Source organism: Suricata suricatta, chromosome 8 (assembly GCF_006229205.1).
Source record: "Suricata suricatta isolate VVHF042 chromosome 8, meerkat_22Aug2017_6uvM2_HiC, whole genome shotgun sequence".
NCBI lineage: Eukaryota > Metazoa > Chordata > Mammalia > Carnivora > Herpestidae > Suricata > Suricata suricatta.
Window position 1 is genome coordinate 130,942,903 of NC_043707.1, and position 23,928 is coordinate 130,966,830.

At 52.4% G+C, this 23,928-nt stretch overlaps 1 protein-coding gene across 6 annotated transcripts in view; it reads right to left on the bottom strand.

Annotated features, from left to right (window-relative positions):
• Positions 1-562: 562 nt before the first annotated feature.
• FHAD1 (forkhead associated phosphopeptide binding domain 1) overlaps positions 563-23,928 on the bottom strand; it is a 115,841-nt gene continuing 92,475 nt past the window's right edge. For 2 of the 6 annotated variants that reach the window (XM_029949302.1, XM_029949299.1), the window contains 10 exons: positions 23,220-23,379; positions 21,292-21,424; positions 18,084-18,210; positions 17,328-17,452; positions 13,989-14,078; positions 13,335-13,555; positions 12,683-12,848; positions 7,810-7,890; positions 5,232-5,285; positions 563-1,114 (listed from right to left, as the gene is read on the bottom strand). In XM_029949302.1, the coding sequence (XP_029805162.1) occupies positions 1,001-1,114; positions 5,232-5,285; positions 7,810-7,890; positions 12,683-12,848; positions 13,335-13,555; positions 13,989-14,078; positions 17,328-17,452; positions 18,084-18,210; positions 21,292-21,424; positions 23,220-23,379 (1,271 nt within the window). In that variant the 3' untranslated portion in view covers positions 563-1,000. Of the gene's footprint in view, positions 1,115-5,231; positions 5,286-7,589; positions 7,664-7,809; positions 7,891-12,682; positions 12,849-13,334; positions 13,556-13,988; positions 14,079-17,327; positions 17,453-18,083; positions 18,211-21,291; positions 21,425-23,219; positions 23,380-23,928 lie in introns of those variants that run through there. The other 4 variants (XR_003912333.1, XM_029949300.1, XM_029949301.1 and 1 more) reach the window with 4 other exon arrangements.

The following is a 23,928-nucleotide window of genomic DNA, read 5'->3' on the forward strand; positions in this document are numbered from 1 at the left end:
GCGAAGAACTTCTCCTAGCTCCTTCCGGCTTTAATCAGTATAAAGAATCCATTTGGCTTTAAAATATCAAAATATTTTTATTGTGGTTTCTTAAAACTAAAAACAAAAAGAAATGATATTCATGACTTCTGGCGCTTCCTCCCATTTCGTGTGGCTGTCCTGGCCCCACCAGAAAGGCAGCGAGCGGACAGATGGACGGAGAGAGGGCAGCACATGAAAGCAAGAAAAATGAGGGTTTCTCCAAACACTGTTGAAAGGGGGGTGTGTCCCCCGGGGCAGTGTGTGCTCTCGGGCGGCCGGCTGCTTGGTCTGTCCTGAGTGACGTGGCTCCCGAAACCCTGGGGTAGCGGAATGGGCAGGATGGGATGGGAATCAGAAACCGGAGTCCCCGCTTTTGAATGTAGACAGGCAGTGTAACCTCTCTGACCTTCTTCCGCTGTAAAATGGCGATCATAATACTATTTACCTCCCGAGGTTTGGGGGAGGATGAGGTGAGAAGTGTTTTGAAAACTGCGGACGGAGTGTCACATGTCGGTCATTATGACAGAAGCAATAAGACAACTCGGCATGCTAATTTTATTATAATAAACTCAGAGATAAATGTGCTCCGCCACGGACTCAGCCTCAGCCCCGAGGCTGCCTTTCTGTCCTGCGGCCCCAGTGCCCGTGGTGGGTTTCGCCAGCTGCGGGTTTCTTGGAGCTCTGTGGAGGCAGATGTGTGGGTGCGTCACAAGGCAAATGTGGAACCCCATCACTGTATCCACCGGGCCTAGGAGTCTGGCTTCATATGCCTGAGGATGTACACATTTGCAAGTATTTTAAAAAAGAACCCCTTTCCCTACACACTCCAAAATACAGCATTGTGCAAATACCAGTCTAGGAGGCGACACACTGGGGTAACAGCCTTTAAAGTCCTACAAAAGCATCTTCGTATTTTGACACAGAAGAGTCACATACAAGCCTCAGAGAGGATCACGCAAGGCCTGATGGGATGGCCTTTCTAGTTCCTGCTATCGGGCTTGGAAAACAGGCTCTGGCTGGATTTGCTGGATGTCTCTCTCTTCAGTGTCTCCCTTTCTTGGTCCATCTTTTGGGTGGCTTTTCTGGCTCCAACCTTTAATGAGCAAGAGAAACACACGCACAGATTCTGTAATTGGGGCAAGATCCAAAAATGTTCCACTCACACGATTATTTTTACTGAAAAAAAAGTTTGCTGTAAAAATTATTCATATATATATATAATTATATATAAAGAAAGAGAGGGAGAGAGGGAGGGAAAGAAAGAGATGTGTGACACGAAGCTAAAATGAGGGGCACCTGGGTGGCTCAGTCGGTTGAGCATCCGACTTTGGCTCAAGTCATGATCTCATGGTTTGTGAGTTCGAGCCCCACGTCTGGCTCTCTGCTGTCAGTGCAGGATCTGCTTGAAATCCTCTGTTCCCCTCTCTCTTTGCCCTTCCTCTGCTCTCCCTCTCATTCAAAAATAAATACACTTAAAAAAGAAGCTAAAACGGTCCACCATTATCACACTACCCGAAGGTAAGCATTATGAATGTTTTGCTATGCACACTTCCAGGTACACAAGTAACATTTTCTTTTTTTCACAGTGGTGTGGTTTTCAAACTAGGAGCTTTTTTAAAATTATTTTTTTAAACATTTACTTATTTTTGAGAGACAGAGTGGGAGCAGGGGAGGGCAGAGAGAGAGGGAGACACAGAATTCGAAGCAGGCTTCAGGCTCCGAGCTGTCAGCCCAGAGCCCGACGCTGGGCTCGAACTCATGAACCGCGAGATCATGACCTGAGCTGAAGTCAGATGTTTAACCGACTGAGCTACCCAGCTAGGAGCTTCTTTTGATGGGCACATTCATTGTGATGGAATTTCTGTCTCCTGGAAAGCGGTTACCTAAGCGCATGTATCTTAATTCTCTGATGTTGGAGGGATCTGTCTAGGCCTTTTTTGAGCACTGTCCCTCCGCCAGGGCACCTTGTGTGTGACACTGTCCCTGGTCACAGTTGATTGGATGCTTGGCATGGGCTGTGCTTTTCAGAGGGTCACGCCCAGGATTTGGGGCTATCCTCTCTCAGATGTTACTTGCTCCCTGGGCCAATCCTATAAATGGGGTCAGCGAGGGGTGGGGTAATGGTGAGGTCATCTCTTCCCATCACATCTCTGGAGAGAGAAGACATGAGCAGGTAGAGGGAGACGCAGAGAAGGGGGCAGGACCTGCCTGGGACCTGAGGCTTACCAGTTCTCTGTTGAGGCCAGACCTCCTTTCAGCCCTTGGTGTTTATGACGCACGCACTCCTGTGTCCCTATAAAAGCCCCCCCCCGCCCCCCATTTCTGAGGAGGTTTCCACTAGCTGCAACCCAAGAATCTCCCCACACCACACTTCTGTACGTACTGGACACGGGGTCGTAACTTGGAGGTTTCTTTCCAACAGGCTTCCAATTCCAGCCCCATTTCCTGCACCGTTTAGACTCCAAGCACGAGGACACGTACCCCTGGGTTGGAGGGGGACGGGGAAGAGGGCTGGTTTCAGCCCTCGGCCGCTTACTATATGACCCTCAGTTTCCTCATCTGTCAAATAGGGGCATGGATATCCACCCTGTCTTTCTCGGGGACTGAGAGGAGGTCCTGGGTGGGTTTTAAAGGAAGGGACCGCCAGGACACACTCGAGCTCTTTTTCACTCAGGAAGCATAAAAACCACCTCCCGAGGCCTGTGCAGTGGTTGACAGGGGCCTTGAATGTGTTTGAGACCTCGTCCAAGATCATCTCCGGGTGAGAAGAGCTAGCTTCCCTACACGAACCGACAAAGGAAGTCTTGGTCGGGACGCCCAGCGACAAGGAAAACAGACAGCAAAGGTCAAAACCCTCCCCCAAGCACCTTTCCTTTCTACCCCTTTTTATTTGATTTCCAATCAGATTGCTGGCCGTGGCTGGTTCCCAAGCACCAGTGCACTGGCCTGACAAGGCCGACCGGGAGCAGAGGGCACAGGGACGCCCTGGGGGAAAAGGAGGGCTGGGGCATGCAGGTGAGCGCCACGCATTAGGCTTAGGTGTCTGGGAACCACAAGACTCATCTCTGGCATGAATGGGGAGGCATAGAAGCTTGGCATTTAGATAGCGACACCCAGCTGGACATGGACTCAGGACACACACAGGTGGCCGCCTCGGGCAACTGCAAGCGTGGGTTCTAGAAAGGTCCCCTATGTTTGTTCCCTTCCGGCCTCAGGGCTCGGCTTAAGGGCTCCTCTTGGGGGAGGCCCCTCCTGGCCTTTGCACTGGGTGAGTCCTTGCGAAATATGCTTGAGAACTCAGGCAGCCGACCTCTGTTCCCAAAACGTCGTGTGCAAGGTAATTATTTCACATGACTGTATTCGCTGAGAAAAAGAACTGCCCAAAGGTGTAAGCTAGAGAGGCGGGGGTTTCTCATTCCATGTGTTTCTCTTTTGATCTAATCCCACGTGACTCACCCTGTTCTCATTACCGTCCCCCGCTAAGGCGTCTCCTTAGACAACAGTTCCTAATTACTCCCACCCCCATGAAATCTTAATACGACAGCACTGCATATTTATGTAGGTGCTTTAGACATTAACATTTTTTTTTGCCCTCTCAGGGTGACCTTACCTGCACTGGGAATTCCTGATCGAACCCCAACACCTGGACAGCGCCTGCCCCGTTGTAGGCTCTCAGTAAATATTCTGGGAGAAACAGGGGCTGGGACAGAACCTTTTTGTCCACACTTCCATCCGCCCGTGCGGAGCCTGGCGTGTGGCCTAGACTAGGTATTTGGTAAATACTCGTTAACTAGGTTTCCCCCTTTAGCATACAACTCCCCGACAACTAGCAATGACTTTTAGCTGCAATGGAAGACAGTATAAAATCACTGAATGGCATTATGAAGGATGGAAGACAAAAACCCGTAGGGCCTCGGAAAGGAAGGAGGTGCCATTTCTGAGGCTTGCTGGAGGCAGAGACTCTTTTACCAGTGGGCAGGACCGAAAAGCAGATTTTATGCGTCTTGTCGTTTTCAGGGTGGTCACGGTGAGTCCCTCCCTCTAACGACACAGGCACGCTGTAGAGAAAGGGGGAAGGCCAAGCTACGCTTTGTACGGGACTGGGGACAACCTTTCTGCACCAAGGACATTCCTAGACACCAAGCCTCTAAGCTGGGGCTGGAGGGCTGGGAGGACCACAGGCTCATGGAGTGCTCTTACTGGAGCACCATCGCCGCATTCGGTTACGCCCAGAGGCGGCCTGAAATCCCAGGGGGCTTCACACCTCAGAGAAGCAGTGTTCCTACAACATCTAGGGACCATCCGGGTGTCTCCTCTGTCACCTTCCATCTGGGTGGTCCTCAGACAAAATCACAATGCCAGGTGGCTCCTGCCTACTCCTGGCTCAACCATACGTACATGTATATACATGTGGATGGATAAGTGCCACATCTCCCACTCGTGCCCACTTGGCAGGCTGGCAAAGGTCCTGTTAACGTCTGCTCTGGGTGGTGACCACCTTCCAGCCTTAGCATAAGGGTGTTGGTGGTTGAGAAGAGGCTTCTGGCTTCCAGAAATGTCCTTTACCTAGAATACCCTGGGTTTTTCCGATGCTAATTTCGTCGTCTTGGGAGTATTGTGATCTTGTCTCAAACTCGAATATGGCTCCTGTTTCTTACTCACTGTGGCTTCCAAGCTTCCTGAGAGCTCACCTCTACTTTCTGCGGAGTGGGAATGTGGTTGGGTCCCCTCCAGTTCTGGGCTGAATTGTGAATGGCAGTGTTTCAACATGTTTAAAGACTTCATAGTCTTGATTCTCAACTCTTAAAAAAAAAAAAAAGCATTCTACAGGATGCGTCCCCGACATTCAAAAGAAAAGTCACCGGAAATGTATCAGGGTTTCTTATCCGGAGGTTTGTCACCTCAAGGCGAGGAAGTAGTTCACCTGGGTGTCAGATCTGCAATGGGCTGCGTCTGTCTTATCTAGCTGTGTGGCTCCAGACAAATAGCTTAACGTCTCTGAGCTTCAGACACCTCGTCTGATAAGGGAGGCCAGAAACAATACCTACCGGGTGGGTTTGTTGCAAAGATTACACAAGATGGTGCATGTCGGGAGCTTAGCTCTGCGCTTGGCACATACTAAATACTCTATACATCCCTCACGTGGTGGTGCTCTGGTCAGCGGGCTTTCCTGCTGACATCTCATTGTTTTCTTTCTCCTTCTGGCTCACCTGGAAACTTGAGTTTTGCATCTTGTTCTTCACCTTCTCTACAAACATTCGTCTCTTTAATACAGAAAGAATATTGACACAATTTAGCTTATGTGCTTCTTTCCCATGTGCACCAAAGAAAAATGGATTTTCCTCAACTCTGAGATGCCACCCATTTGGATGAAATGTGGGGCTCTCCTAGGGACCGGGGGTGGGGATGTGCATCTGCATAACGGGGCGTGGCTTTCAGGCAGTGCTACCCTGTCCTGCTGAGTTCCGGAGCAATGGATCTCTGTTCTGGATTCCAGAGGAATCCGAGAGGCAGAGGCTTGTCAGGCAAGGGGCCCTCGAGGATCCTTGTGGTTCTCTTGGTGATAAATCTGCTCTAGCACGGGGGGAAGCGGGGCCTCCCAGATCAATGGAAGAGGCTGGAGACGTGGGCTTCTACCTTGGCATCCCAACAGCCCGGGCATGACAAAAACCACAGTGGCTAACTGACCTCCCTGTCAGGGACTGGGAGCACCTGTGTGAGAGCTGCAGATCAGGGGCTTGCCCTTCCCCTGGGGTCGGATCACTGTTGCTGGCCCTGGTGTCCTTGAGACCTCAGGGACAGTTTGCTGGAGAGGGAGCATCTCCAAGGTGCTGGGGACACAGCAGTGAGAGAGTATGGGGGGGGGGGGGTGGGGGAGGCTCCCTCACAGACGGACACTCCAGCGGGCCACCGTGCAGGGATGTCGGGGAGGCGGGTCTGTCAGGGAGCCCTGAGCATAGGCTGGGGAGGCGTCCCCAGGGAGGTTAAAGAAGTGGGTGAACTGAGCTGGGTGGGGGCGGCGACAAACCCACGGACCCAGCGCCTTTCAAAGGGGCCCAGAAGATGCCGGCTCATGGGCCTAGTATCACCAGATCTTCCAAGTTGCCTGGAGAAGCCGACATCCCTTATTTGAAAACGTTACTTAAAAAAAGAAACCCTTGAGCCCGACAAAACGCCTCTGTGTGACATCCCCTTCGGAGCCTGCCGCCTTGGCTCAGTGAATATTCTGGAAGGGTTGCCGGATGAAATACAGGACGCCCAGGTGAATATGAATATCAGAGTGAAAGGGAATCTTTTTTTTTTTAAGTATGCCTCATGCAATAGTTGGGGCATACATCCCCTACCTGACTCTGCTGTTTCTCTGAAATTCAAGTTTAACTGGGCATCCTGTTGGGTTTTGCTCTCTCTTAGATCTGGCAACTGTGCTGGGTTTTCACGAAACTCACGGAGGAAGGGAGTAGGGCCATCTCTGGGACGGGGCACAGGTACGTGCGTCTCCTTCATTCCCACAGAAGGGTGCTAACTCTTACGGCACCTGTCAAGGCGGCTTCGGGGCCTGCATCTAACTGAGTTGCTCTCTGGGCATTTTTCACGGAGGCCTTGAGCCGGCAGCCTCTCAACATTGATCACAGACTCAGCTGAGAGGAGCTAAGCTTAGAAGACAGTCACCAGCCAAATTCCCAGAAAATTGTAAAGCAGGAATTTTTTGTTAAACCAGTGACCTCCCTTCCTTTTCTTTTTTTTAACCCCAGCAGAATGCTTTAAGCAAAATCCCATGAGGAACTTGGCATATAAAACAAATAAAGGAGAACTTTTCTGGGGGAAACAAGGTGTGTGTGTGTGTGTGTGTGTGTGTGTGTGTGTGTGTGTGTGCGCGCGCGCACATGTGTGGGCTGGAGATGCTGAGAGTTGCTCTTTTCTGTGGCACCCGAAGCCTCCAGGGAACCCCAGTTTGAGCATCGCCCCAAAATATCTTCCTTGGATTAAATGCACTCAGTAGACAGCTGCGTGCTGAAGGGCAGGTCTTGGGCCCCTGCTCACCAGCTTTTCCTGAACTTTCCTGATCTCACTGGGCTGTAAGGACATCAGCCTGTCTCAAGAGCTGTCCTCAGACATGGCCCTCAGCATGGCCCAGCCAGCAATGAGCCCCTCTCTTCTTAGGGATATTGTCCATTCTCTCATACAGTGTCCTCTCTCAGGGAAAATCCAGTACCATCTTTGTCCCGAGAACACTGAGATGCATTGCATCCATCGTCAGCTCACGGACACCATGAACTTCGGGTTTTCCAGTTCCCCTTGGCTGCCAGAAGCCCGGTTGAGTGGGGCTCCCCCTCGGCAGGTAGGAAGGTTGTTAGAGTTGGCACTCTCCTCACTACTGGCTTCATTTCATACCCACTTCCCCCCTCCCCCGCCTTCACCGGTTTATTGTACTCTCAAGGCAGGGGTTCTGGGGCTCCCCACTCCTCTTTTCTTCTCTTCTTATGACCTTGTCTCCAAGTCCCCAAACCACTGAGTGCTTAGGATGGCTGGTTGGCCAGCACCACGCTTGCACCTGTCCCGGGCCTTACCGTCAGATAATAGGTTGGATGCTTCCCTGTCTCTTCGGTCACTTGCTTGGACGGCAGGCAAGGGAGGGCCGGCGCTGGGGTGGGGGAAGGGAAGGGAGTGGAGGTGTGTGCACGTTCCTGGCCCAGCACATGCGGCCCGCACACCCCACCGGGATTTACCCTTTGAAAACACCATATCTACTTCGAGTCTGGCTACAAGATGAGAAAAATCTCTCCGTACCTGCCTCTCTTTCTCTTTGAAGGAACAGTTGCAAGATGTTGATTCTTTTGCATTTCTCTGTTCGAGATCCTCTAAACGTTCCTGAGTGAAAATATCAGGTGAGCAAGAGAGCGGTTTAGTGTGTCCTGACCTGTTCCGTTCTGGGAGGTGCCTCTAAGGTTCTGGGAGACACTGGGGCTCACTGGTGGGTGGGCGATGAGGGCGGGGGGCGGGGCTTCATCTTCTCACAACACGCGGCACCACCCTAACACATTTCACATCCTCATCCTTTCGTGGGCTAGAGGGTCCGGCCCCCACCCCTACCCACCCATTCCCCTGGTACATACCATTTACCTATTTCTACTCCTTGGTCAAAAACACCCAACTGGCACTGAGGAAACCTGGATTTTTTTTTTTTAAACCTGGATCTTGAGAATGCTTGGGCTCAAGGAAAATGTTGGAAAGTTGTGACTTGAGTAGGATAGTGATGACATCGGTGACGGTATAGAAGGTCATATGGAGCGGTCCTGCGTGCCAAGCTCTCCTTGAACGCAGAGTCACTTGTCCCCTCTATTCTCATCTGGAAGATGAGGGATCTGAGCTAATTAAGCAGCGGGAAGGTTGGGGTCCAGCCAGACCCACACACCAGCACCGGGCAGCGCTGCGGCCACGCCCCTTGGCCAGGATTTGATTGGCAGGAGAACTGAGGGGCTTCCCCAGCCAGAGCGGCCAGAGCCCCGGAGCACCACCCAAATGGCTACTTCTGTGCATGTAAAATTCTCCTATTGAAACTTCCAGCCTTAACCCATTCACAAAACGAATCTGAGCTCTCCTTGGCCAGAGCGCTAGCTGTATTCACCGACTATAAAGGAGAGCTTCACAAAAGAGCCGGGGTCCCGGAGCACCTCCGGGAAGGCGTCCTGGGCTCTGCCCACCGTGTCAGCTGGCAGGAAGTGCTCAAAGACCTGCCAGCCTCCCCCCTCCCCTGCACCCCCATCCCAGTAACCTTGCTGTGTGCCAGGCACCACGGGCTTTGTGTCCTTTAACCCTTCCCAGGTCCTGTTATCATTTTTGGTTATTCGTGTTGAGGAATCTGACATACAGAGGATAAGCCACTGATTCAAGGTCACTCAGGGCCAGGAGTGGGGCTTAAACTCTAGTCCTTTGGCTCCCAACCCCGCCTCTGATCTTGGTGACACAGCTGCCTTACTTAGTGGTGTGGGTAGCAGAGGAAACGGAGCACAGCCTGCACCACTGTCATTGTCCTTCTGTCACAGGGAGAAAGCTCCAGAGGTGGGTGAGGGGGGACTTCCAGGGTCCAGAGCTGATGACCGCAGGTTCTCTGCGAATGCCCAGCACTGAGGCTTTCCCTGCGTTTTATATCAAGTCTCACTGTCAGAGCCAAACGTCTGAGTGTGGAAGTGTGATTTTTCATTCCAGAAAGTTCTGCATTGGTGAACAGATGTTCGAACATTAAAACTAAAAACTACATCCTACTTTTTTTTTTTTGAATAGGGTAATGGTGCTGAAGCTTGAGGGGGGTAATTTCATCACCTAGTGGTTCAACCACCCCGTTCGCTATGAATGGGTGAAATGTGATACAGGAGACCGAAACCATGAAGGCTCCTTGTGAAGATATTAGGTGTAGAACTTAAAACAAAAAGGCATTCTATTTTCCTTGAACTTCCATTTAAATGATGAATATATTCCTTGGAGGGAACTGAAGCCAAGACAGATTCTGAGAATCCAGCAAAGTTTAAAATCTATGACAAACCAACATGTTAATAATACACTTTAAATACAAACCCTAGCTCTGGAATGAGTGACGACCTCCTGGAAAAGGAGGTGCCCGGAGCAACAGGTGTGGAGAAGTGGACTTGGGGGTGGGGGCGGGGGTGGGGCAGGCAGCCGGCCTTGGGGGGCGTGTCCTGTGTTTGCCGCCGCCGGGGTGGCCAGGTGGCGCTGCCCTCCGTCGGCCGCTCTGAATGGGCGGCTGCTTGCCAGCTCTCCTTGCAGGGCTGACGGCAGAGATGAAATGTGTGCTGCGTGGAGCAGGTGCCTGTCCCTTGTCATGTGCTCAGGAAATAGTGTCATCAGCGTCACTGTGATTGTGGCTCTCGTTTTCCTGATCTTTCCCTAAACTGTGAGTTCCATGAATTTGAAAGTTCTCAACCCCAGCTCTTCTGGGGGACAGAGGCAGGTTCAAGTTGGCCATTTTGGATCCTTCTCCACACAAGGATGTCTAGTACCCACCAGGCTGGCACGGCCCCTGCATTGTGTATGAATGAGGCAGCTCATGAATAATGCATGTAAAGCCTGATTATGCAAATCCTCAGGTTTTCTTACATTTTTAGCCAGTCCATGACAATGGCCTTTTTTGGGCCCTTTGCTGCCCCATTCTGTGGTCTGGTGTCTCAGCTTTGGGGGCTAGCCTGCCAAGTCCTGGGGGTGGGGGCACATCAGGGAGGCGTGAGCTCTCTGGAGGGCACATCAAAGGAAAAGTCAGAGCTCTGTCACTGGCCCGGGCTCTCCCTGGCGTCACATGCTGTGAAAGGAAATCGTCCTTTGCCTGAGGCCTGTGATGTTTAATTCAAGGCTGTGGACACTTAGAAGCCCCTCATCTGGGGCTTTCCCGAGCACATCCGGCCAGTTTCATTTCTAGCGCGACAAGCCAGGGAGCCTGTTGTCTGGAAGGTTCGAAGGATGGAGGGCAGGCCTCCGCCAGGAGCTCCTGGTTGAGGAGGAGAGCACCCTTCTAGAGCCTCCTAGGGCTTGGCCTCCTTAGAGTTCATGCGGGCAACACACAAGCACACATGCACACACATATACAAATATACACACAGAAATACCCATATGGCACACACACATGCACACTTATTGTACACACTCGCATGCACGCTCTCGTGCAAGCATGCATGCATGAATATACAGCCCTGAGTCAGGAAGACTGACAATGCGGAGGAGGAGAATGAGGGGAGCCCAGCAGAGAGCACAGGAACTAGGGTCAGACACCTGGGGCCAGGTCTAGGGCCTGCTTACCAGCGACTGCGTGAGCTTAGGCAAGTCTCTTAACTTTCTGAGGCTCAGTTTCCTCATCTGTAAAATGGGAGTCATCTGACCAATCAGGCCGAGCTACGAAGGCATTAGTAACCCTGATCAGGGCTGCAAAGCCTGGGTGGAGCCCGGCGCCTGGAGATGGTCATGAGATGCTGGTTAAGATAATCTACCTTGTTTGCCTGATTTTAGTCTTAAGACCTGCTCTACCTGAGGCCAGGGTAGAGAACAAGCGAGAGTCTGGTTTGGAAATGAACGCAGGAATGAATGGCTAGGGGTGTAAACTGCAGAGAGGACGAGAGAGCCCACCCCCCCCCCGGCCAAAATTAAGGAAAAAAAGGGGGGGGCGCCTGGGTGGCTCAGTGGGTTAACTACGTCCCTGACTTCGGCTCAGGTCATGATCTCATGGTTTGTGGGTTCGAGTCCCGCATCGGGCTCTGTACTGACAGCTCAGAGCCTGGAGCCCGCTTCGGATTCTGTATCTCCCTCTCTCTCTGCCCCTCCCCTGCTTGCACTGTCTCTCAAAAATAAATAAAAAGCATAAAAAATAAACAAACATTAAAAACAATTAAAAAAATAAAGAGAGCCCATCCACTGACCACGGGGCAGGCCCAGGTCCACCGGAAGTTTCCGAAGCCCCTGGCTGGCCGTCACACGTGCCTCACTGTTGGCTGCAGCCCTAGCGGGTCTGAGGCACAGCTTGTCCGAGTGACCCCCTGTGCAGGCAGCGGCCACATGGAGGAGAGCAGCATCTACCTGCCACATGCCAGGCCCTGGGCCACATGCTGTAGAGGCAGCACATGTGTCCCTCACCATCTGGAACCACACGGCCCCTGAGTTCACACCGTGAGAGCTTGGATAGTGAGGGTACCGGCACCATCCTCACAGCAGCCCTGCATGCAGGGCAGGGGCGGTCAGCTCCTGTTTGCCGGTGAGGCGCAGAGAGGGCAATGGATTTGCCCAAGGCCACACAGTGAGTGAGTGTGGGGATTGGAACCCAGGACTAGCAGACTCCTGTGCCATGTGACAGAGGAGATGACAGGTTGAGGGGAGGGGGGATGTCTTTTGGCTGGATCACCAGCCCGAGTCTCAGATCTTGGTTTCTCAAGACAATGCTCCCACCAAGTTCATTGCCAGAAAGCAGATCTCTCACCCTCCCGCCTTCCCTCAGGGGATCCTGCAGCTCGGAACGCACACCCGTTCGCCCCACCCCCCCATGCCTGTGTGGACAAACTCCAGCTTTCCTGTGTGACTCAGTGCAGGTCTGGAATGTTCCAGGCTGGCTGAGTGCCTGCCTCTGGATGACATAGCCTGAGTGCCCTTTAGGCAGAGACCTTAAATCATTAGATCAGCCTGCAGGCAGTGCTTTACCTGCCTGTTATGCACTAAAGTTGTTCTTTGAGCACACGCACCCTCTGTCATCCATCCATCTGTCCATCCATCCCTCCCTCCATCCATCCATCCATCCATCCATCTGATATTTACCATGCCGACTATGTTCTGAGCACTCAGAATAGTGAGCCCACACCTTTATTCACAGAGAGCTTTTTCATCTCTGCATCCCTACCACCTGGGGGAACCATAAAAGTACAAACAATAGCCACTGGTTGGAAAGATACAGCTGAGCTAGATTATGGGTTTCAGAGAGGTTAAGGAACCCACCTGAGGTCACACAGTAAGTGGCAGAGCTAGGGTCTCAACCCAGGTGTGTCTGGCGCTATGCTGCCCGCACCCCCGCCGCCCCTGCAGCCCCTACCCCCCACCCTGGGCCCTCCCTTTGCCATTTCTAAAGGGAGCCACGGGTGGCCTCAGAGCTTGTGCTCCGGTGGGGGCCCCTCACCTTCTGCCGCCTGATGGCCCTGTTGATCCGCTTCTCCTCGTGCAGCTGCTGCTCCATGCGCTCCAGGGCCTCCTTCAGCAGCGCCTTCTCTTCCGCCTCTTTGTAGATGCTGTCCTCCAGCCTGGCCACCTGGGACTGGTACATCTGCACGGACACTTTGCTCTGCCTGAGCGGACGGGAGAGACACGGTCTCTCTTCCCCGATCTTTCTCATTCACTATCAACGTCCCCAAGCCGGGAGAATCTCAGACTACTTCCATGTGCGGCTAACTCAGTGGCTTCATTACCAGCAGATTTGGGGCGTATGGGTAGGGACAGGTGCCTCATCAGCCGCATAGGTGGAGCGGGAGGGCGTGCTGCCAGCCCCCCGTTTCCCAGAGAGGGTGGGGGAGCTGTGGCCACCGACACTGGACGGAGCTAAGGCAAACTGGGAGTCAGAACTCGTGCAAGATGCGGCTCGCTCACGGAGAGCGAGCACAGGATGAACGCTGACCACCTTGGCTGCTGCGTCCTCACAGGCGGAGTCGCCTCTGTCAGGCCCCGGGCCCCCTCCCCCAAGGCCTCTGCCCGTCCCGGACCTGCATCCGCAGCCGCCCTGACGTTGGGCCACGAGAACGGATGCCTGGCCCTGTCCCCGGGGCCACGGGCGGTACCTGAGCTGTTCTACGTCTTTCTCGTATCCTCTCAAAAGCTCCTCTTTTCTCTCCAGCCGGTTCTTGAGTTGGGTGATCTTATCGAACACCAGATCGAGGTCCCGCTGTCGGAGCTGGTTGACTCTCTGTCTCTCTTTGGGGGAGAGGTATTTCATGGATATGTGACCGGACATGTCCTTGATGTTCATCAGACTCCCGAGCGTCTGACTCATGTCCATGTACTACAAGGAAAGTGTTGGGCAGGTAAGAGGCCTGGTGCGAGGCTGCCGGAGGCCACTTTGAGGAAGCAAGCATCCAACTTTGTTTTGTTCCATTTCTACAATTGCAGAGAACAGGCCCATGCTTGGGGGTGAGTACAATGGGGCTCTTGGCGTGACTTTCATTTCCTCCATAGCCATTTACGCTTGGCCTTTTTGGAGAACCAGGGGGAAGAGTGACAACAGGCATAAACATTCATGCTAACCCCCGAGGTTTTTCAAGGAATTGGGCTGTGGGAAGCCGGAGCCGTGCAGGGATGGTAGATGGGCCTCACACACCCACTATTACAACTCAATACGCGTGCGAGGCTGGTGTTCAGCTACCCTCTCCGGTGGCACACAGGGATGGCGGGGGACCCTGGTTTGGACGGGAGGGGATGGTGCTGGAGGTACATACCAGCTTTTCACTGAGATCTAAAGCCTCCACCACATCCAGTTTCCCCGACTTGAGGTTCGGGCTGGCTGAGTTGGCAGCGCCGTTCTGAGGCTGGGGAAGAGAAAACCAAAAAGAAGTAAAAACTCGGCATTCCGTGGTGAACTTCTACATCCCGGAGGGAGGGTCGATTTGCATTTCGGCTCCTGACTGTCCAAGTCGGAGTCCTCTGCCAACTGCCTTCCGGTAACGGCTCCTACCCTTCAGAGTGTGACTCTCTTGGAAACGACACATATCACCTGCCTTGTTCTCTGGTTCCTGTCTGTCTTCCCTCTGGGCCAGCGGTTCTCAACCAATGGGGATTTTGTCCACCCTCCCCTGCATGCCCCAGGACCTTTGACAATGCCTGGACACGCTTGTAATTGTTGCAGCCAGAGATGAGGAGTGCTAATGGCACCCAGGGGGTTGAGGGCGAAGATGCTGCTACCCCCTGGCAGTACACAGAGCGGCCTCCCCAGCAAAGAATGACCTGGCCCAAAATATCAGTAGTGCTTGGGAAACCCCGGTCTGGATGATGAGCTTCCTAAAAACTGGGGTCTCGTTGCTTTCGCTCACTGTTTCATGTCTTGTGCCCAGCGTGGCACCTGGCACAGAGTGGCACATGTGAGTCAAGGCAAATAGAAAATAGCCGTCCTCCTTATATTAAAGGGGTCTCTCCTTTTTAGGCAGAAACTATACCCTCACGCAATATGGCCAAACCTTCTCCTAGTGCCAGAAGCTGGTGGGCGGCCATAGCCTTGGACCCATGTTCTAGCAAGAGAGCAGAATGGGGTTCACAGCTGTGCCCTTACTAAGACTCTATCAGCCAGCTGGCTGCTCAAAGTCCCTAGTGGCTGCGTGGAAAAGCCAGCAGACAGATCAGGAAGCCTAAAGGACACAAGTAACTTTAATAAATCTCCCCCCAAAAGCAGATTGGGCTTTCAGCGCTTGCCATGAGCATCTCTTGGCCAAGATCATTTGTTGGAACTACACCGTACACCTTAGAGACTGAAAGGAAGCCCGGCTACGAAAATGTAGAGGCTCAGAAAGTGACTGTGACAGAAGCACATGGACTCTTTGTCTCCACGTCCATAGGGAGGAGGGCAAGGGGGCGGGGCTTGAGGATGACGTCAACTGCGCAGACCTGCTGCAAAAGGACATGACGTATCCCCGAGTGTGCCCAGCCCTGAGCGCTGTCCTCTGCACCCCTCTTCAGGTTCCCTTCTTTTCCTGATGGAGCGTCACCTAAGGCAGAGTGTGGTCTACAAGGTTCAGTCACACAGTCCCCATGCCCTTCCCTGGGGACTAGCAGAGGGCTAGGGACAGGCTGCCAGAGACACAGTCCTGGCTCTGTCAGGTCAGTCATTATGCTGTGACCTTGGGTGACATGCCTGACCGCCTGAAGTCTTCAGCTTTTCTTATCTGCAAAATGGGCATAACGGTGACTCCAACACAAGGCTGCTGTGAGGAGTGAATGATAACTGGCTGAATGATGAACGAGAGTCTTGCTCGGCGCCCAGCGCCCGGGAAGCGCTTAGCAGATGTGAGCTGCCCTTCCCCCTGCTCCTCCTCTTCTTTTGATTTTTGTTATTGCCAAGCTTGGAGGATTGGGGTCTTCTGAGAGGGTTGTGTGTGTGTGTGGGGGGGGGTCCTGCGCGGTGGCGCTGGTGGTGGGAGAGGGCCAGGCTAAGGGGAAGGGAATCTTGGAAGCAGGTTGGGAGATGCTCTTAGCTGAGCTCACCTTCTGGAGACCGTCCCTCCCTTTCCAACCTCAGACAACACGGCTTTATCCAGAAAGCCAACAGGAGGCTCACATTCCTAGGGAGTGTCTGGAAAAATTGTGCAGGGGAGTGTTGGTACAGATAGGAGGACTTTATCAATTCTTTCCTCCCTTCCTTCCTTCCTTCTTTCCTCCCTCCTTCCTTCCTCCCTTCTTCCTTCCTTTCCTTTGTTCCTTCCTTCCTCTCTCTCTCTCTCTTACTCTTTTTTCTTCCTCTGTCCCTTCCTTCCATCATCCCTCCCTTTCTTTTCTCCCTTCCTTCCTTTCTTCTTCCCTCCCTCCTTCTCTTTCTCTCTTCCTTCTTTCTTTCTTTCTTTCTTTCTTTCTTTCTTTCTTTCTTTTCTTTCTCTTTCTTCTTTCTTTCTTTCTTTCTTTCTTTCTTTCTTTCTTTCTTTCTTTCTTTCTTCTTTCTCTTTCTTTCTCTCTCTCTTTCTCTCTTTCTCTCTCTCTCTCTCTCTTTCTTTCTTTCTTTCTTTCTTTCTTTCTTTCTTTCTTTCTTTCTTTCTTTCTTTCTTTCTTTCTTTCTCTTCCTCCCTCCCTCCCTCCCTCCCTCCCTCCCTTCCTTCCTTCTCTCTTTCTCTCTTTCTTTGTAGGCCTCATGCCCAGCATGGAGCCCAATGTGCAGATTGGATTCACTTCACAACACTGAGATGAATAACTGAGCCCAGATCAAGAGCTGGATGCTCAACCAACTAACCCACCAGGTACATACACTGTTATTTCTTCTAAAAGCTTGCGCGTGGCTTAGATCCAGCCTTGGCAGCAAGCTGAGCCCAGGGGATCCGGAGAGTGATGCCGACCTGAGCCATCCACTGCCACGTGTAGGCACCCATCAAACATCCATTTAAGGTACAGGGTGCCTTCAACATAACAATCAAATCACTTCTGAAAACCCTAGCAAATAAAACTATTTTCACATAAGAAAGGGAGGTTTTCTTGAGTGACACTATTTAAATACTATGAAACAGTCATTAGCAGCTAGCATTCATTACGTGCTCGCTCTGAGCTAGATGCAGGGCCAAGCACCTAACACGGACACCTCTAAATCGTCATCACTTCCCGGCTGGGAAAGGGAGTCCCAGGAGGGCAAAGAGCCCACTCAAGGCCACGCAGCCGGCAGGGCTGCGATTCTGACACGGGCCCCTCAGATTCTAGAACCTGTGTCCTCATATCAACCCTCTTGCTACCCTTTACGTGTTTGTGTTTTTCTTTGCCGTGAAAAGCAAGCTCCAGGCAAACTCATGGCATAATGTTAAGAATTAGCCAGTTGAGTATTTTCTGTGGAAAAGAACACAGGACGTGAAAAGCAGGGCCCACCAGAGACTATTCTGGCCCAGAGTCGGTGCAGTAATTTACCACGCTGGGCACAAACGGAAAGCACCCTCTCTGTTCCGACGTGGGGTCACCGGTGTGGTCACTGAGGAGGCGGCACAGACGCCAGCCTACCAGGGAGGGCTGGCCCCGAACCATGGATGTTCACGGCTGCCCCCCGGCCCACCCTCTCCACGTGTCCGTCCCCGCAGGGATAAACTTTCTTTGGTTACCGCTTTGATCTCCATTCTTGAGGAAGTTGGCAAATCAGGGTTTGCATCCAAAGTTTTCTGGCCACTTGTTTCCATTCTGACAGTCTTTAGGTCTAGAAATGACTCATTCAGGTGGTCCTTACGATCTATGAAATACATAATTGAGAGCCAAAAGAAAGAGTCGGGAAGAAGTTCTCGCACCTCCTAATCACGGCTGCTCTTTGTGGATCCCTTACTGTGGGCTGCTGCTGGTGTCCACTACCCCCCCTTGGCAGGTGAGAAACAGGCCTAGACAGGGAGATGGCCTGTCCGCGGTCACTCGGGCAGGAGGAGGCTGCGGCCTCACGGTGTCAGTGCCAAGCACGGAGGGTGACCTTTCAGCTACAGGAGCAAGGAGGGAACTTGAACCCTGGCTTCCGAGTCCTAGCCAGCACTTCCCCCAGCAGCGTCTTGAGAACGCTTTCCCCTCAAACAGGGTATTCTAGGAGGTTCCAGAGGCTGATCCTTGCAGGGTCAGTCCATGGCCACCAGGCCTCAGGAAATAAGAAAAAGAAGGATGGTGTAGTGAGTTTTTCACGAAACCCTATTTATTTAATAGCAAGCCTTGCTCTTCAACTCTGAGACCACACCTGCCATCTTTCCTGGTGTCACAACGTCCTTTCGGTTACGAAGTGATGGGGACTGTGGTCCTGGCCGACTGTCAGAGCCCAGAGTGCCCCCTAGAGTCTGGGGCTCAGGGCCGCGAGCCCGGAGGGACGCCAGCGGGAGGGGACCTACTTGCTGAGCAGGCCTTCTCAAGCTCCTTAATTCGCGTGCGCAGTTCAGACAAGGCTTTTTTCTGACGCTGAATGACTTCCTCATGTCGGGACCCTTTGCACTTGGCCCCTAGATCACTGAAGGATTCCTGTGGCCAGAAAGGTGCAGAGAGCAGCTTTATTAGAGGTCAGAACCTCCCTCTTATATTCCAAGAAACATGTACAGTTCATGGCTAGCAGAGACCCTGTCACTTAGTACCTTGGAAGCTACTGTAAGGGGCTTTGGCACAGAAGGGATTTAAATTTTTCATTTTAAATATAAAGTGACATCTAGGACGATTTCCAGCTTTCTTACCTACTTAGCATATCTATAAATAAAGCCCCCCTCTATGTTCCCTCCCTACAATATAAATTTGAGTCTAATATTCTGCTATGCTTGGGTTTCTATTTGTTGTCATTTGGGTCTTGTTTCAGAATAATCCCATCAAACTCTGCTGCAGGAGGGGCATTTTTGGCATTTTTGGAGGTGGACACATGATAGTTTCTTCTCGACCGGTAATCGGGATGGTTGGTCCAACATTTGCTGGGGGGAGTTTGACGGGCTGGCTCACGACTGGCCTGGAGAAAGGAAAACCTTCCTCTGAGACCTTCTGGAGCCTCTACTGTCCCACAGAGGACTCTGTGACGAGGGAAGCGGTCCATATCTGTACCGTCCAATATGGTGGCCACCAGGCCCAGAGCTGGAGGAGGGCTGATGAAGCGGGTGACAAGGAGGGGTCTTCTCTATCTTTTAACTGTTTGTTCATATTTGAGAGAGAGAGAGAGAGGAGAGAGACCGAATGCAAGCAGGGGAGGGGCAGAGGGAGAGGGAGACACAGAATCCAAAGCAGGCTCCAGGCTCTGAGCTGTCAGCACAGAGCCCCACGTGGGGCTTAAACTCACAAACCGTGAGATCATGCATGACCTGAGCTGAAGTCGGACACTTAGCTTAACCAACTGAGCCACCCAGGCGCCCCTTGGTCTTCTCTGTCTCTTAAGGGTCACATCTATCTTTCAGATTCGAAAGAATCCAAGGTTCTGAGAAAGTCACATATGAACAAAAATTGCATACAGCTTCTGGAGGTTCAGGGATCTCCGGCTTCCCCGAAGCCCAGTAATGGACTCCGTGTGTCACACGGGCTCTATGAGAACAAAGTCCTTGTCTCCATTGGAGACTGTGGTGTTCCCAGAGTCCAGCGCTGTGCCCCAGCTTAGTGGACGCTCAATTGTTATGGAGACTGAATGAACTGAAGTCAGAAACCGGAGTGGGAAGGGGCCTGTCCTAGCTTTCTGGCTGGGACCAGGGCTCACCAACAAGAAGAAGAGGGTGCTTCACCCCTGTCTGCACTTAGTAGGACCTCAGTTGACCCTGACACTGTCTGCAGCTCGCTCCTCCCAGGTTGGTTCTATAGGAGTCTCGCTGTCTTTGAGGGTGTGCGTCTGCCCAAAAGTAAACACCTCAACTGTGTGTGTGTGTGTGTGTGTGTGTGTGTGTGTGTGAGTGCACACACGTGCAGGGGCGCGGACAGGAGGGCAGGCGACTGACGTGGGGGTGGGGCAGCCACAGCAGGGAGGCTGGGTGACAGCCTTTCTTCTGTCTGAAGAGTATGCCTGAGCCCGATGTGACCCTTGCTCATGGCTCTTCTGGGAGTCTGTTTATTTAGGGAAGATGAAGACTCTTTCTCATACGACTCCTGTGCCCTCTGACCCGCTCTGGCTTAGAGAGCAGGAAGAGGCCCGGGGCTGGAAAGCCATTTGAGAGGGAGCCGACGCTTCCTTCCTTTTATCTTGCAGCCTCCCTCCCCCTCCCTCGGCAGCAAATCCCACCACATGAGAGAAACTATTAATTTTGGCGTCGGGTCAGCAATCCATTCTAGTAAACTCGGGCGGAGTCTGAGGGCGTCTGGAGAGAGCAGGACCCTGTGCACCTTCCTCTGTGCCCGGAACCAGGCCTGGCGCCCAGCTGTCATTTGGTAGGTGCTGGGCAAGTGAGCGCATGGGACCCGGTCCTGCCCTGAGAGCCGGGGACTCCAACAGGTGGGAGACAGAAGTGGCACTCGCTCCGGCCCCACATGGCTCAGGCTGCCCCGAGTACTGTCAAGTTCTGTTCAAGTGCCCCGGGGCAGCAACGGCGCCCAGGACAGCTGGCTGGACAGTCCAAGCTGCGTGCAGCCCTGGCTCCCGGCTGTCTGGCAGGGGAAGGGCGTCTTTGAGAGAGCGGGAAGGCAAGCTGGCACGTTTGGCCCCGTTTCCGAGTGCAAGTCCAAAGCCCGTTACTGAAGCGCCCTGGCCTCTAGTTTCATAAAGCAAAGGGGAAAAGGAGGTCCCCGGGCTCCAGGAAACCCGAGGCCTCGGGGAACCACTGCGCCCCGCAGTCAGCCTGTCACGGACAGTGGGAGGCGTCATGGCCCCCGCCACGGGGGCAGAATGTGAGTGCCACCTTGGGGGACCGCGGGGTGCAGGCTGTTCTCACTCTCAGACACGCTCCCCTGGGGGCGCTATGTGGCTGAGGTCCCCTGGCAGGCGCCCCCCCCCGGAGAAGTCACCAAGAGACAGGCCTGGAGCGTGCGTGGCGTGGCTCTGTGCGACGGCAGTTTGGCCCCGTCCAGCGCAACTCCGATGCCCTCCAGACCCCGCACTTGCACATCTGGGAATCTGTTCTGCACACATACCTACGAGGAATCGACTACAGCAATGTGCGGAAGTAGAAACAACCTATAACATCCAGCAGGAGACAGGGCTGGATAAAAGGGACACCGTGGAAATTCTATGCCCTCATTTAAAAGAATGAAGCAGGTTTTTAAATATTACTAGGAAAGATGACCTTTATATAGTGTTAGGTGGGGAAAAAAAACAAGTTGCAGAATATACGTATATATTAATATTATATATAATATATTTAATACTATCATTTTGTGCAAACAGATCTCTTACATAAACATGTGTATATAGGTTGTGTGTGTTTATGTGCATCAATCAAATTTATTTCTTTACGACCCCACGGGGTGGTGACTGTCGTAACTCCTACTTCCCAGACGAGGGAGGTGACACATGATAACCTCCCTGAGGGGCGGGGTTGGAGGGCTGGACGGCCCCTTTTCTCTTGAACATCTCACAGAAGCAAGTGCTCCGTTTGGCACTCGGAATGACAATGTTTTCAGAGCACAGACAGCCACCATGGGGACACTCACGTCTTGGCTGCTCAGGAAAAGATCAGTGTGGACGGGTTCTATCTGCACCGAGATGTCACACATCTGGGTCGTGTTCTTGGACTTCTGCTCCTTCTCCTTGGGCAGCTGGACTCTGTGTCTCTCTTTCGAGGCCCTAGGGCAGAGAAGATGCGTCACTGGATGGCAGGATGGCTGGCGCACCAGGTTCCGGGAACCACGAGTGACCCTGCTAGCCACTGGCAGAACAGAAAAAGGAACTGTGTTTTTACGGGGGACTGAAACCCTCAGGTCTTCAAGTCTCCTGCCCCAGATTTCTAGAGAATTTAGTTTCAGGCGACTTCAAAAATCGTGGCCAGGACAGTGGGCACCTGTCCACCCCTGTCTCCCATACTCGGTCCGTGGGACACCTGCTGTGGCATTTACTGCGTGTCTGCCGTTTCCAACAGGTTCATGTGTTAGCACTCCCGTTTCTCATGACAGTCCCACGAGCCGGAGACTCTTGCTGCCCGTTTCACAGACAAGGAAAGAGACACACAGCAATTTGGCCACGGCCGTGAAGCCTGTAAGGGAAGGAGGCTGGCTTTGACTTAGAATGCGGGCAGCCTGGGTCTGGAACCTGTTCTTTCACCACCGTGTGAACCTGTCTTGGCTCTGAGCCATGAGGCATAGGGAGGCACAGGGTTTTTCACAAGATGTGGATTTTGCTCAACCTTTCTTGAAGGAAACATGACTCTTGGGTCAAAATAAGAACACGTTATGGATGAAAATGCAAACTCACACGTATTTTTTTTTAAGACTAATCCATGGGATGACAATGATTTTTCACATTTATTTTAAGCTAACCTCTGGTACCCTGGTTTACACACCTGTTCAGTCAATATTTATGGAGTTCCCCATGTGCCAGGCACCATGTGGATGCGGGAGAACCAGCAGCAGGCAAGATCTATATGGGGGTCCTCATGGGGAGGGTGGACAATTAAATAGTCAATAATAGCCTGGCTATGTGAGAAGTGTTAGGTTGGATGGAGTTCAGTTTTTTTTTTTTTAGAAGAAAATGTCCTTTATTTAATAAAAGTTATGAACTAAAAGACTGTAATACACATTATACCGATTGCTTAAATATTAAAAGCTTTTACTTTACTATGGAAAGAAAGGAACCATGTCCACTATTGTCATTCCTATTCAACACTCTTCTCCAGAGTTATTGGATTTGGGGATTAATGGCATTTGAGGCCAGACTTTTTTCTTGTGGGGGCTGTTCTATGCATTTGGATATCTGGCAGCATACTTAGCCTCTATCCACAAGGGGCTGGTAGCACTCTTTGAGTTGTGACATCGAAAATGTCTACACATTGTCAGATCCCTGCTGGGGGACCCCAGGTAGAGTAGCAGCCCTTGGCTATGTTTGGTGGGGGTGAGTGACAGAGGACTTCCTGGAGGAAGCAGCATTTAGGCTGAGACCTATCATCTAGAATATGGGGCAGGAATATTTGAGAAGCACAGAGCTAAGCAAAACCCTGTTTTAAATAATGAGGCTGTGAATCAGTGAAACACATGTCATCCATCCATCCATCCATCCATCCACTCACCCACCCATCTACCCACCCATCTACCCAGTCATTTACCCACTCATCCATCCATCCATCCAACCACCCACCTCTCCACTCAGCCTTCCATCCATCCACCCACCCACCTACCTATTTATCCACCCACTCATCCATGCATCCAACCATCCATCCATCCACCCATCCACCTCTCCACTCATCCATGCATCCATCCATCCACTCACTTCTCCACTCAGCCATCCATCCATCCATCCATCTACCCACCCATATCCATCCATCCATCCATCCATCTCTCCAACACTTGCTGCATACCCTCTTTGTGGAAGGCTCCTGGGCACTTGGGTGTAGCTGGGCTCCCCGCACCATGAGGACCTTCCCACACACCTGAGTGCCTCCTTGAGGACCACCAGCTCCCTGTCCTTCTTTTCCACCAGGCCAGTCAGCTGTGACACCTTTTCCTTGAGCGCTCTCAGCTCGTTGCTTTGTTGCTGGACCAGCGCCACGTTCCACTCCAGTTCCATTTTCTGCTTTTCATTAAGCTCCCCTGGGAGAGACAAGAAAGCTGGCGAGGGGGTCTCCTGCCTCAGGTCCCTGCCAGGGTCACAGCAGATCTGTCAGGCCCATAAGAACCATGAGGCGGGCCCACCCTCCTGGAATTCTCAGGGGGCGTTAGGCCAGGGGTCAGTCTGCATCTTAGCAAACAATAGCCAAGAATTTGGCCATAAATGCCTTGGGAGCCCGAGAAGGTCCAGCCATAAGGGAGCAAATCCCACTGAAGGTTTTGGGGTGCGCAGGGCTTGAGACGGGAACAGGGGGAGTGTTCCTCAGCCCCCCTCTACTTTCCCCGGAAACCTAGTTTTATCTCCTGACTCCTGCTTGCCTGAGCCTTTCGGTTTCATGGAGGCTGGAGCTGGGAAAGAGAAGGAGGCTGTGAGAGCAAGGAGAGGCAGAAATAAAGATGGGGGGAGGGGAGGAGGGTGAGAAGAGCAAAGTAGGAATGTTCAGCCAGACTTGTTCATGCTCTTTCGTCCCTCCCTAGTGTAAGTGGCCCCTGATGTCCAGCCAACTCCAGGAAGCAGGTGTGATGTGGGTG